The 13,864-nt window shown below is 45.9% G+C and overlaps 1 protein-coding gene across 1 annotated transcript in view; it reads left to right on the plus strand.

Annotated features, from left to right (window-relative positions):
• Nucleotides 1-12,703, plus strand: part of BST1 (bone marrow stromal cell antigen 1) — a 32,492-nt gene extending 19,789 nt beyond the window's left edge. The window contains 3 exon segments of the mRNA XM_003356861.5: nucleotides 2,626-2,639; nucleotides 2,642-2,684; nucleotides 11,801-12,703. Coding sequence (XP_003356909.2) covers nucleotides 2,626-2,639; nucleotides 2,642-2,684; nucleotides 11,801-11,906 — 163 coding nt within the window. The 3' untranslated portion in view covers nucleotides 11,907-12,703.

Raw genomic sequence — 13,864 nt, forward strand, 5'->3', positions numbered from 1 at the left:
AGGCTGGTAAGATCATAGATTAGTTTGTCTGTTTTTAAGCTTTATTTATTTATTTATTGAAAAAATTTTTTTGTATGTCTAACGCATACAAAATTTCCTGGGCTAAGGATTGAACCCAAGCCCCGACAGTGATAATGTGGGAGCCTTAACTGCTAGGCCACCAGGAAACTCCTGCTATTTATTTATTTATTTATTATGGCCACACCAGAGGCATATGGAGGTTCCTGGGCCAGGGACTGAATCCAAGCTGCAGCTGGGGTCTACACTGCAGCTGCAGCAATGCCGGATCCTTTAACCCACTGCGCCCCCCTGAGGATGGAACCTGCACCTCCTCGGTGACTCGAGCTGCTGCAGCTTGATCCTGAACCCACTGAGCTACAGCAGAAACTCTGGAACTCCTGTTTTTAAGCTTTATGTGACTAGCCCTTTTTAGGGATGGGTAAATTAAGTGTCCCAGAGGTTAAACAAGTGTCGCTAGGTCACCGTTCAGTGACAGAGCTGAGCTTTGAAGCCAGTGCTGTGTGGTTCTGAAGCTCACTCTTTTCTTTCTACTTTGGGACTCTCCTTTCTTAGTCAAAGCGCCAGATTTCAGCAAATCAAATAAAAGCTAAGTCTTGTCTAAGAGAACTCAATGGTAGAGAAAATCGTGGCTAAGAGTTATGATCCTAGTTATGAACAGCATGTTTGGGTCCAGGAACCCCCTGATTCTTTTTGTAAGTCATCAGGCTGAATGTGGGGCCCAGCCAGAGCCCAGGGTCTCCCTCCCAGCTCACAGCGGTGAGTCTCAGGTCTTGGCCAGCTTTTACTGGTTCATGTTGCCCCCACCTAAGTCGGCGTCATGGGTCCTCCCTTGCATGCCTGGCTCAGCCCCCTGGGCTCCCATTTCTATACCGCTCATGGGCTCTCTGTGTTCAGGTGGGGTTTCGTTTGGGTCCTTTTTTTCTTTTGTCTTTTTCGGGCTGTACCCACAGCATATGGAGGTTCCCAGGCTAGGGGTTGAATCCGAATCGAAGCTGCCGGCCTATACCACAGCCACAGCAACGCCAGATCTGAGCCATGTCTGCAACCTATACCACAGCTCATGGCAATGTCAGATCCCCAACCCACTGAGTGAGGCCAGGGATCAAACCCGAATCCTCATGGATACTAGCCAGGTTGCTTACCACAGAGCCACAGTGGGAACTCCCAGAGTTTTGTATTGCTCCCGGGAGCCCAGAGGAACTTAACATGGGAGAGAAACAAAGGGTTATAAATTAAACAACAAGGCAGATGTAAGTGAAAACCCCCTGCCTGTCAAAAATTCAGGTGACACTGACCTCGGTCCCATGGTAGCTGAAAGCTCTCCGCCAAGATTCTTCCAACTTTTGGCGAGGTCTTTTTCATAGCCTTTTGCTTCTGAGTTGTTTTCTGCTTAGTGCTGTTTTCACCCAGACTCAGTGAAACTCAGTGTGTCTTTTGGGGAGCATCACACAGCAATAACAAACTACTCTTGTAAAAAATGTCTGAGTGGTGGGAGTTCCCATTGTGGCAGGTTACCAACACGACTAGTATCCATGAGGATGCAGTTCGATCCCTGGCCTCACTCAGTGGATTAAGGATAGGGTGTTGCTAGCTGTGGTGTAGGTCAAGGACATGGCTTGGATCCTGCGTTGCTGTGGCTGTGGCATAGGCTGGCAGTGGCAGCTCCAATTCAACTCCTAGCCTGGGAACTTCCATATGCCAAGGGTGAGGCCCTAAAAAAGCAGAAAAAAAAAAAAGAAAGAAAGAAAAAGAAGATGTCTGAGCAGTGTAGACTGAAAGGTGTAGACTGGGGAGTTCCCTGGTGGTCTAGTGGTTAGGATTCTGCACTTCCACTGCTGCAGACTAGGTTCCATCCCTGGTCTGGGACCTGACATCCCACATTAAGCGACTGCATGCTGCAACAGCAACAACAACAACGAAATAGTGTAGACTGAAAAGTATGTGAGTCCTAGGGAGGGGTCGCTTAGCATGCCGTAGACCGAACAGCCTGTTTTCTGTTCTCCCCAAGTCCCCTTGGTCACCCTGCCTCCAGAGATCCTCCTTGGCCTGCCTCCCGCTGTTACCTGGCTGTCCTCTTCACTCTGCTTTCCTTTCGGTCCTGTCTTGGCTGAGCTGGAAACCCCCCCCCCCAAGCAATTCAGCTTTCTTCACTGAGGTCTGGGCATCAGCCGTCACCGTGTGCTTTGAGCCCAACCCGCTGCCCAAAGTTCTTGTCAAGAGGTTTTTCCAAACAAAATCCTACATCTGTAAGAAGTAGTTCCACCGCTTAGGCTCTGGAGCAGAGGTTCAAGTTCAGCTCCATGACTCACCACTGTGAAAACTTGGGCAAGTTCCTTTGGGCAGCTTCCTCAACTGCAAATTGGAGATGATAATAGTACCTGCTTTGTTTGGCTGTTGTGAGGATGGAATAACATAATCTACATAAAGTATGTAATCATACTGCTTAGGACATACTCAATAATGTTAGCTAGTATTTTAAAAAAGAAACAGTTCTTCGAGGTCAGAGACTTTGTATCCACAGTACCTTGTGGGCACCCCATAACTGTCTATTAAATGAAAGTCATTTCGATAATCCCTTAAATAGTTCTTCTTTTCATTTTATAGACCCGTGAAGCTCTTAAATGCGTGGAACACAGCAGCCATCCTGACTGTGCCTTAAATTCGTAAGTAAACGTCTTAACCCAACTTCCTTGCTTCCAGGAGATAACCAGTCCCTACTATTTACAGAACCCTGGTGAATTGCAACATCATTTTCCACCCACCCCCTAAAATGCCCGGCTGCAGAGTAAGGCTGGTACATCTGCACTCCACTTCTCTCCATCTCTGAGTTGCTGGGTGCAGATTTGAACATCTGCACAGCTGAGTAAAACCCCTGCCACGCACCTTAGCACAGAGGCTGCCTGGATGCAGCCCTCCGCTCCGGCTGCAGCAGCTTTAGCACAAAGTGTGTGAGTTGCGTGGCAGGAGGACCCTTTAACATTTATTTCTACTGACCTTAGAAAGTTATCTTAGCAGCAAAAAATGAGTTTATTTGGGAATAGCAGAGGAACTGTGGTTCGGGACAAGCAAGCTATAGCAAAAGCCATAGGCGAGTCCAACACAGGAGAAGAACATTATTTTATAGAGAAAAAGGAGGAAGTTGGGAAGGGGTGTTTTGCGGGTTTTTTTTTTTTTTTTTTTTTTTTGTCTTTTAGGGCCGCAACCCGTGGCATATGGAGGTTCCTGGGCTAGGGGTCCAATTGGAGCTGTCACCGCCTTCCAAGGCCACAGCCAAAGCAACGCCATATACGAGCCATGTTTGTGACCTACAGCACAGCTCATGGCAACGCCGGATCCTTAACCCACTGAGCAAGGCCAGGAACCAAACCCGTGTCCTCATGGATGCCAGTCAGGTTTGCTAACCACTGAGCCACGACAGGAACTCCAGGGAAGGGGTATTTTGAATGCAAGGCCATCAGAGAAAAGTGGGAGTTCTGGGTGATGATGGCTTCTCATTAGCCGAGTTGCTGGGTCGCTAGTTTCTGATGGAATGCATGTGCATCTTTCCTCTTGTGGCCTGTGATTGGTGACCTGTGATTGGTGACTCCTTCCTGTTGATAACTCTTCTGTTGGGGTCTGTGATGACAATTCTTCCTGCAGCTGACATGCGTGGCCCTGCAGGAGAGCTCCCTCTTCTGGCCTCCTGACTCCATTTCAGTAGGGAGGTTTCCCCTCACTGAGGTTCACATTTCTCGATCCTAGTGTATTTTTAAATCATATTACAATTTTGGAAAAGATTATACATGTGCATGGGATGAAACTCAGAGTTATAAAAGGGTAGAGAAAATGATTTTTTTTTTCTTCCTCTTTCTAGTGACTCAATTTTCTTATCCAGGGGCGTCTACTGTTTCTAGTTCTTGTGTATCCTTCTAGAATATTCTGTGTCTGTTACCCACCCACCCCCCCCACACACACACACAGAGGCATATTTTTCTGATGCCATTCATACAAATGATAATATACATAGGATTCTGCAGCTGGCTTTTTTCACATAATAGTGTCCTGGTGCTGTTTCACTGTCTGTAATATTCTGTTGTATGGACATATCATGATTTATTTAACCCATTGCCCACAGGTGGACACTTAGATTGTCTCCGATATTTAGCTGTTATCCACAGTAAGATGATTTCTTTTCCCTCTACTCCCATTTCTTCAAAGTAACTTATTCCAACATTTTGGTCTATCTCCTCCCATACATCCCGGGACACACGCATGTGCATATATTCCCAGACACAGAGGCAAGTTTGTTCACTGTTTGCCTTTGGTTTGGTCTTATTTTCATCTATTTATTTCACTTCGTTTTTGTACAAAAATCGGCCATGCCAAACAGCCTGTTCTGCTGTGGGCTTTTCTTTCTTTTTTTTTTTTTTTCCTGTCTTTTTAGGGCCGCACCTGTTGCACATGGAGGTTCCCAGGCTAGGCGTCTAATCGGAGCTGCAGCTGCTGGCCTACACCACAGCCACAGCAATGTGGGATCTGAGCTGCATCTGCGACCCACACCACAGCTCACGGCAACGCCACCATCCTTAACCCACTGAGCGAGTCCAGGGATCAAATCCACAACCTCGTGGTTACTAGTCAGGTTTGTTAACTGAGCCACGATGGGAACTGGAGGTCATTCTTTTCAGTCGGTTCATAGCTTTTTGGCTCAGTCTTTTCGTGGCTGCAGAATACTTTGTGGGATGGCCACTCACCATTCATTTAACCATTTTCCAGTCTTAGGTTGACTTAGTTGTAGGCTGTGGTCATAGGTGTTTTGTTTTTATAAACAACGCTGAAATTTAATCCTTGATTCCATACCTTGAGCTCTTGTGCAGGGGTCTGTGTAGAAGAGATTACCAGAAAGGGAGCTGCTGGGTCACAGGATGTGGGTAGTTTGACTTTTGATGTTTTAAAAAAGCTGCTGCAGGAGTTCCCATAGTGGCTCAGTGAATTAAGAACCTGGTATAGTATCCGTGAGAATTCAGGTTTGATCCCTGGCCTTGCTCATTGGGTTAAGGATCCAGTGTTGCCAAAAGCTTCAGCACAGGTCACAGATGCGGCTTGGATCCAGTGTTGCTGTGGCTGTGGTGTAAGGCCGGCAGCTGCAGTTCTGATTAGACCCCTAGCCTGGGAACTTCCCTATGCAATGGGTGAGGCTGTAAAAAGAAAAAAAAAAGCTGCCCCAGTGTGAGCTTCCACCAGGGTGGGTGCTGGCTGCCCCTTCTTCCCTGCATCACCAACCCTGGGTATTACCTGCATCTGTGTCTGAACCTGTATCAGTTTCTGTCCTTGAGCCTACATCTGTATCTAATTTCACTCAGTCTGGTGGGTAAACCACGACGCTTTATTGTTGCTTTGATTTGTGTTGGCAGGAAGATTTCCGATGCTGCCTGAGTTCCCTTCCCTTCCTTTCTATCTGCTAAAAGCCTATGTCCCCTCGAGGACCCAGCTCCTGATGTCTCTTGGTCTGTAAGACTTTCCTGATTCTGCGGAGGCCATGAGGACCCCTCCTCTGTGCTCCACGGACTCTGTGCACAACCTACTTCCCCTCCCGGCCAGGGGGTGACTGCCTCACCACTGGTCTCCCTCACGCACTTGGAGATTTGCATCAGCGTCCTCTTGGAGGGGCTCATCCCAGTTGCACATAGGAGGTGCTCCCTAGGTGTCGGTAGGGCCCGCTCTTCCATCTAGAAGGAGCAGAGGACTCATCAGGGCTGGAATCATCTGTATGCAGACACTGCACTGTGTGTTACATACAAGATTTTGTTTCTCTTTCTCACTAGCTCATTAGACAGATGGGAGGGTGAGGAGGAGAGAGGGAGAAAGGGAGGCTGCTCATCCTCTCCTGCAGCTCTTCTTCCCTTCATTTTTTTTTTTCTTTAGGGCTGCACCTGCAGCGTATGGAAGTTCCCAGGCTAGGGGTCAAATCAGAGCTGCAGCTGCTGGCCTATGGCACAGCCATAGCAATGCAGGATCCGAGCTATGACTTACACTGCTTGTGGCAAAGGTGGATCCTTAAGCCACTGAGCGAGGAGGTCAGGGAACGAACCTGCATCCTCGCAGAGGCAGTGTCAGGTTCTTAACCCCCTGAGCCACACGGGAACTCCTTCTTCCCCTCTTCATTTGGTAATAGAACCCCTGAGTGTCAGTTGGGGTCAGGGCTTCCAGGAATACCAAGTGTACTTCCAGCTTCCCTTTCCTCGGTGGCTGAGGCTGGGAGCACTCAGGGGCATCTGCCATTTTAATCCACTGTGCTCACTGCTGTACCCGGATGTGGTACATCCGGTTGGCAGAGCTTTGGTTACATTTATGCTCTGAACAGCCCAGGAGGTTGGGAAATCAAATCTATGCTTTGAAGCCAGTCTCACAGTTTCAAATCTCTATCTGCTGGCTGACTCCAAAATGAGTATTTCTGGTCCAGGCTCTCTACTGAATGCCACACTTGGGTATCCAGCAGTTTACTCTAATGACTGATAGATATTTCAAAGGCAGCACATCCCAAACCAGCCTCCTGAATTTACCTTCTGTGGTAGGCTGAGTCATGGCATCCGGAGATATGCAGTTCCTGGGAGTTCCCGGTGTGGCTTAGTGAGTTAAGAACCTGACTAGTATCCATGAGGATGTGGGTTTGATCCCTGGCCCCTCTCAGTGGGTTAAGGATCCAGTGTTGCCGTGAGCTGTGGTGTAGGTTGCAGATGCAGCTTGGATCTGCCGTGGCTGTGGCTGTGCTGTAGGCCAGCAGCTGCAGGTCTGATTCAACCCCGAGCTGGGAACCTCCATGTGCCGTGGGTGTGGCCCTAAAAAAAAGACAAAAAAAAAAAAAAAAAAAAAAAAAAGAAAGAAACAGAATCCAACCATGGCTCACATAGGTGGGGAAAGGGGCAATAAAGTGGTTGGGAGACTTTAAAATGAGACTCTCATGAGTGGGGGTGGGGGATGCTCATAAGGCCCAGAGAGATGCGTGTCTTTAGTGTTACTATGTAACTTACGTCTTTCTGGTTTTACTTTTTATCTCCTTAGACTGTGAACTTTATGCAGATAGAGATGGTGTAAAATTCCATCCTGTAAAGCCCGTTGCGCCCCCCACTGCCTTTCCTGAAACAAGCACTCTTGCCTCGGCTGACCTCCCTCCCGCAGGCTGCCTAAGGTCAATGAGGGCAGCTCTCCTCCCCTGTCTTCAGGCCTTTCTGAGCACTTTGCATGGTCAGGCTGCCAGCCTGACACGCTGGCGTCATCATCTCATTTCATTCGGACCACCTTCCTGGGAGGGGGCAGTTCGATCGCCGTCAGTGATGCTGAGGTTCAGAGAGGTCAAGCAACCCCTTAAAGTCACTCAGGACTGGCTGGAGGCAGAAGTGGTACCCAGGTCTGTCCATGTGTCAGATCCTTGTTCCTCCCACTGAATCACACTGCCTGAAAATGCACCGGGGTTCACACCGCAGCAGAGAAACAGGGGCTTTATAGTTCCTGACCTGTTCTTTCCTTTCTTTGCCAGTCTTTCAGCGATTGTTGAATGGATTTATTTATGACCGTTCTTTCCTGTCCACTGAATGTCAAAAGTAAAACCCTCTTTCACCCTTTGCCAAGTTTTTCTCACTTTCTTTGCCCTGGAAGAAATTTTACCAATCTCTTTTTAAAACAATCTAGCGAAGAATACTGGTAGATAATTTACAAAAGAGAAACCACCAGTGCCAAATATGAAACATGATTTCATAGCTCTAATAATAATGAAATACACATTTAAAACAGGGCAATTTCCATCTCAACTTCTTTGACATCCCCCCAAAAAAAGAGCTGAAACCTATTTTAAAGGTGTTATTCAATGCTTGATGGCATTGTAAATTGGTAAATGCTTTGAGAGAACAATTTAACAATATGTTTCAAGAATTATGACAATATTCATAATCTTTGACCCAAGTGAGACCTTAGGGCACTTCTGGTACCTACCTATTCTGAAGGCATGGTTCAAAATATAACTCACAGATGGAGTTCCCGTTATGGCTCAGTGGGTTAAGAATGTGACTAGTATCCATGAGGATTTGGGTTCAGTCCCTGGCCAGTTCAGTAGGTTAAGGATCCGGCACTGATGCAAGCTATGGTGTAGGTTGCAGATGCAGCTTAGATCCCATGTTGCTGTGGCTGTGGCTGTTGCTGGCAGCTGTGGCTCTGACTTGCCCCCTAGCCTGGGAACTTCCATAAGCCCCAGGTGTGGCCGTAAAAAGCAAAAAAAAAATACATGTTGCAGATGTTCACCAAAGCATCTTTTTAAAAATGCAGAATGAGGAGTGCAAACATTGGGAGCTGGACCTAAATAGTCAATGATAAGGGGATGGTTACATCAAGAGGTTGCACTTGCTCCATGAATGTAACCATTAAGAACAATGGTAGAGGCTATATGTCAATTACATCTCCATAAAGCTGGGGGAGGGGTGGGAGGAAACAATAGATAATCATGCAGCATCATGGAAAAGTTCTCACCAACAATTAAAGTGAAAACTCTGTAGAAAACCACCCTATATGCTTGTAAGTTTAATATTGACCAAAAATTCAGATGGAGAATCTATAGGATTGAGGAGGATGCGAGGAAATAGACATACTCGTGTTCCTGAAATAAGGGCTTGCTGGTCAGTTAAGGTCAAGGGAAAACATCAGATTTCTCATCTTGGCCTGAATTCTCTGTCCGAAATGTGTTCTTTGACTCTTCCTGGCCCTACTACAGCAATGGAGTGCCAGATTTCCCTTGCTTAGGAATAGTGGACTAAAGAACTTTGAATCTGCAAAGGTTTAGAATCCAGTGAGCAGTCGTTGATATAATTCCAGCTCACTTTATTAATAGTTTTGTAGTAAGTTTAGGAACAATGCGTATTTTGTTTTTTTTGGTATTTAATTTATTTGCAACATTTTAGAGAATTTAGCAGGTAAAAATAGCTTTTGGAAGAGTTTCCTTGTGGTGCAGCAGATTAAGGACCCGGTGTTGTCACTGCAACAGCTCAGGTCACTGCTGTAGTGCGGCTTTGATCCCTGGCTCAGGGAATTTCCACATACTTCAGACGTATAAAAATAAATAAATAAATAAGTAAGTAAGAGTTCCTGTCGTGGCACAGCAGAAACGAATCTGATTAGGAACCACGAGTTTCCTAGAGTAATAGTTTCCTGTAATAATTTGAATATTCAGTTATTCAAATTCTCTCATTATTTTAAACCCAAGTTATTTTAGGTTAAATTGGTTTTGAAGTTGTTTTAAAATATTGCATTTTACTATTAGAATAACAATAATAGAATAACTGTGAAGCCCCCTTAAAAGTCATTATCAGAGTTCATTAGGCCTTTAAATTAGAACAATACTCTTCATAAATTAAATGGAAAAGTGTATGGGAGAGTCAAGCCTTTGAATGTATAAACTTAAGAGCTAGAATTAATTTTTAAAACTAAAGTAAATGCAAATAATGTTTTTTTCTCTGCATAAAATCTGCCCTCAGACTTCACGTTATGGCTCAGGGCAAACAAATCAGACTAGTATCCATGAGGACGCAGGTTCAATCCCTGGCCTCACTTAGTGGGTCAAGGATCTGGTCTTGCTTTGAGCTGTGGTATAGGTCGCAGATGCAGCTCAGATCCCACGTTGCTGTGGCTGTGGTGTAGGCCAGCGGCTGCAGCTCTGATTCAGCCCCTAGCCTGGGGACCTTTACATGCCCCAGGCACGGGCCTTAAAAAGAAAAAAAAAAATCTGCTAAGACAATATCACATCTACATGAAAACCTTAAGCTAAAATGTGACAAACCAATGCACAGAATGTGGACCCAGGCACCTAAAGCCAACGAAAACGGAACTGTGTTTCTATTTGTGCATGATATTGGATGTAAGTAACATCAACTGCAAGTTGCTAACTTCTAGGAAAGGGAGTGAGAACTGGGAAAAGATGAAGTGAGACTCCTAATTACTGTGTTTAGTTCTGTATTTTCTTTCTTTCTTTTTTTTTTTTTGTCTTTTTAGGGCTACACTCATTGCATATGGAGGTTCCCAGGCTAGGGGTCTAATAGAGCTGTTACTGCCTGCCTGTGCCACAGCCACAGGCAATGCCAGATCCGAGCCGCGTCTGCGACCTACACCACAGCTCACAGCAATGCCGGATCCTTAATCCACTGAGCGAGGCCAGGAATTGAACCCACAACCTCATGGTTCCTAGTCGGATTCGTTTCCACTGTACCAAGACAGGAACTCCTAGTTCTGTATTTTCTTAAAAAATGAAAGTAGGAGTTCCCGGGTGGCACAGTGGTTTAAGGATCTGGCATTGTCACCAATGTGGCTTCCGTCACTGCTCAGGTGAGGCCAAAAAAAAATGTAAAATAAAAAAGCAAAAAAAGAGGAAGTGTGTCCTTGGATTAATTAATTATTTAAAAATGAAAATGAGAAATTAATTTTGAATGAACTAGGTCTGTTAAGTCTGGAACATTAACTGAATCAGAAGTGCAGTTGTAGAATATGTCCAGCAGGCGGAGCCCTAGTACAAATTTGTGGGCTGCTGGAGATTCCTTTCTCAAAAAAGGGATGGCCAGCAACTGGCGTTACTCAATTGGAATAAGCAACTTTCAAACCCCAGTCAAGGGTTGGGACCAGGGGATAAAAACTTCAGATGGTTTCATAATTTCAATTTTTATCACAATTTAAAATGTATCTTTTGTTTCGAAGAATTCAGTAATTTCTGTTTTTAAAAATCTGGTGGTCTGGAGTTCCTATTGCAGCACAGCAGAATCAAATCCAGCTAGTATACATGAGGTTGGGGGTTCGATCCCTGGCCTCACTTAGTGGGTTAAGGATCCGGCGTTGCCGTGAGCTGTGATGTAGGTCACAGACTCAGCTTGGATCCTGCGTTGATGTGGCTGTGGCATAGGCTGGCAGCTGTAGTTCTGATAAGAACCCTAGCCTAGGAACCTCCATGTGCTGCAGGCCCTGAAAAGCAAAAACAAAAACAAAATAATCTGGTCAGATTCTGTTTGTTATGACCAGAGGCCCTGTTTTGGCCTGATCCTCTCTTGGTGTCTTTATGTCACAACGGTTTTTCCCTCACCAATTAGACTCTGGTGATGTAACGTCCATCAGTAGGGAGCCTGGCTACCCATTTGGTACCTCCATACAATCAGAATTCATCCATGAAGGAGAATGTGTAAACTCCATATGTACCAGTATGGAACATGTCCAAGATGCAGTGTTGAGTGAAAAACAAGTTGTAGATTCCATTTGTGGTTAGATAAAAGTGTACGTGAGCACGTGTGTGCACGTGCACTTGCTTTGGGGGAACGTGTATCCCATTCCTGGGAGGACGACGAAAACTAACAAGGATGATTCTCTATGGACAGGTGGAATGGGGCAGCCAAGGAGCTTTTACTCTGTCACTTTCTGTAGTATTTGCTTTTTCTGCAAGGCTCATGTTTGTTTTCGAAAGTAGGTACTGGAGCTCCTGTCGTGGCTCAGTGGTTAACAAACCTGACTAGTATCCATGAGGACGCAGGTTGGATCCCTGGCCTCGCTCAGTGGGTTAAGCATCTGACATTGCTCTAAGCTTTGGTGTGGGTTGCAGATGCAGCTTGGATCTGATGTTGCTGTGGCTGTGGTGTAGGCTGGCAGCCTTAGCTCTGATTCAACCCCCTATTCTGGAAACTTCCATATGCCGTGGGTGCAGCCGTAAGGAAAAAAAGAAAAGAAAGTAGGTGCTCTCCATCGATACTGACATTTTTTCCTCTTTCCTTTTAATTTGCAGGGCGGTGGCATCTGTGCAAAGAGAAGTCCTGTCCCTTTACACAGAACAAAGTATCAGCTTTATCTTTCCTCTCTTAGTGGCTTTGGCTTCAGTTGCTCAGATGTAACGAGAAACTCAGCTATGCTGCCCTAAGCAGCCTGCAGACCTCAGACCCGCTTTTGCAGGTCATCTGTCTGTTTCTGTGTACACCACGTGACTCCCGTGTCTAAGGAAGCTCCCTGCTGGAAAAAAATAGTGTCCTGAAATGGGTTTTTAATGATATACACACTTAGGATTTCAGAAGTTAATCTAGTTCTATTTCACCAGTTAAAACTACTGCATTAGAATTAAAGCTAGTTACTATTTTCTTATTTTCATAATGATACAATACACTGAGACCTATACTGTTTGTTATATAATCAGACATTTTAAGAAAATTCTAGAACTCTCTCTCTATATATATTTTATATTTCCTTATACCACCAGCAGGACACACTGCATGTTTGTGGATAGCTTCAAACATATGTGTCCAATATCAGTGCATATATACATGTTTGGTAGGTGAGTTATGTATAAAGATATTCTAGGAGTTTCCATTTGGCTCAGTGAGTGGGTTAAGAATCCAGTGATGTCTCTGCAGTGGCTCAGGTTGCTGCTGTGGAACAGGTTCGATCCTGGATTCAGTTCACGTGCTGCAGGTATGGCCAAAAAAAAGTTCTGAGGGGGAACTAAAAATTTTAATACTAGGGAACTCTGTGCATATGGCTTGGTATATCTGTAGGTTGGAGTATCATTCAAATAGGAAAAGTCACATTTACCAACGCAAATGTCCTTCAACTGGTGAATGGATGAAGTAATTTGTAAGCTTATACAGTGGAATACAACTCAGCAATAAAAAATACCCAGCTATGGATAAATTCAGCAGCATGGATGAGACTCAAAGGTGTTGTGCCAAGTGAAAGAAGCCAGACCAAAAGTCTACATATGACTGGATGATTCTGTTTACAGGACATTCTGGAAAAGGCAACACTGTAGGAATGGAGAACTGCCCCATCTCTGGGCTGAGACCAGTGGGAGGGAGTTCCTGCTGCGGTGCAGAGGAAACGAATCTGACTAGTAACCATGAGGTTGCCGGTTCGATCCTGGCCTTGTTCGGGGGTTAAGGATCTGGCGTTGCCGTGAGCTGTGGTGTAGGTCGAAGACTCGGCTCAGATCCCGAGTTGCTGTGGCTCTGGCGTAGACCGGCAGCTGTATCTCTGATGAGACCCCTAGCCTGGGAACTTCCATATGCCACAGATGTGGCTGTTGAAAAAAACAGCAACAACATTGCATATGAAACATATTACAGTTCAACCCCCTGTGTGCGGCCATCACCTCAGATGCTGCCCTGGGTAGACTCAGTCTCGCACTGGAAGTGAGGCACAGGTGTCCTAACCAGCTCCCTGGACCCCCCACCCCACCCCCGATCCTTTCTCTCCTGGCTCCCACTCACCTCCCACCACGACCCCTCTCTGTGGGATCTACATGCCCATCGGTCGCCTCCACCTCGTGGTGTTAGTTCCAGGGCTAAGGAGAGACCAGGTCCTTGACCTGTGATGAGTTGGGAGTTGTGACATGTCCTGCTTCCTCACTCCTTGGGCTCTGATTTCCCTTCCTGTCCTGCCATCCATTTGTCACATCTTTTTTTTTTTTTTTTCTTTTTAGGGTCACACCTGCAGCATGTGGAAGTTCCCAGGCTAAAGGTCAAAATGGAGCTGCAGCTGCCAGCCTCCACCACAGCCACAGCATCGCAGGATCGGAGCTGCGTCTGTGACCTACACCACAGTTCATGGTAACGCCAGATCCTTAAGCCACTAAGCAAGGCCAGGGATGGAACCTGCGTCCCCAAGTCCTCAAGGATACTATTTGGATTCTTAACCCACTGAGCCACAACAGGAACTCCCATTCGTCAGGTTTTTAAGGCCCACTTTAAGCATCACCCAGCAGGAGAGCAAAATATTCAACCCAACTATCTCTTTGGCATGTGGATTATTTCAAACCCCAAACAATCAAGGACCAGAAGATTCAGCCAGAAACTTTGACCTT

This window comes from Sus scrofa, chromosome 8, assembly GCF_000003025.6.
Source record: "Sus scrofa isolate TJ Tabasco breed Duroc chromosome 8, Sscrofa11.1, whole genome shotgun sequence".
Taxonomy (NCBI): Eukaryota; Metazoa; Chordata; class Mammalia; order Artiodactyla; family Suidae; genus Sus; species Sus scrofa.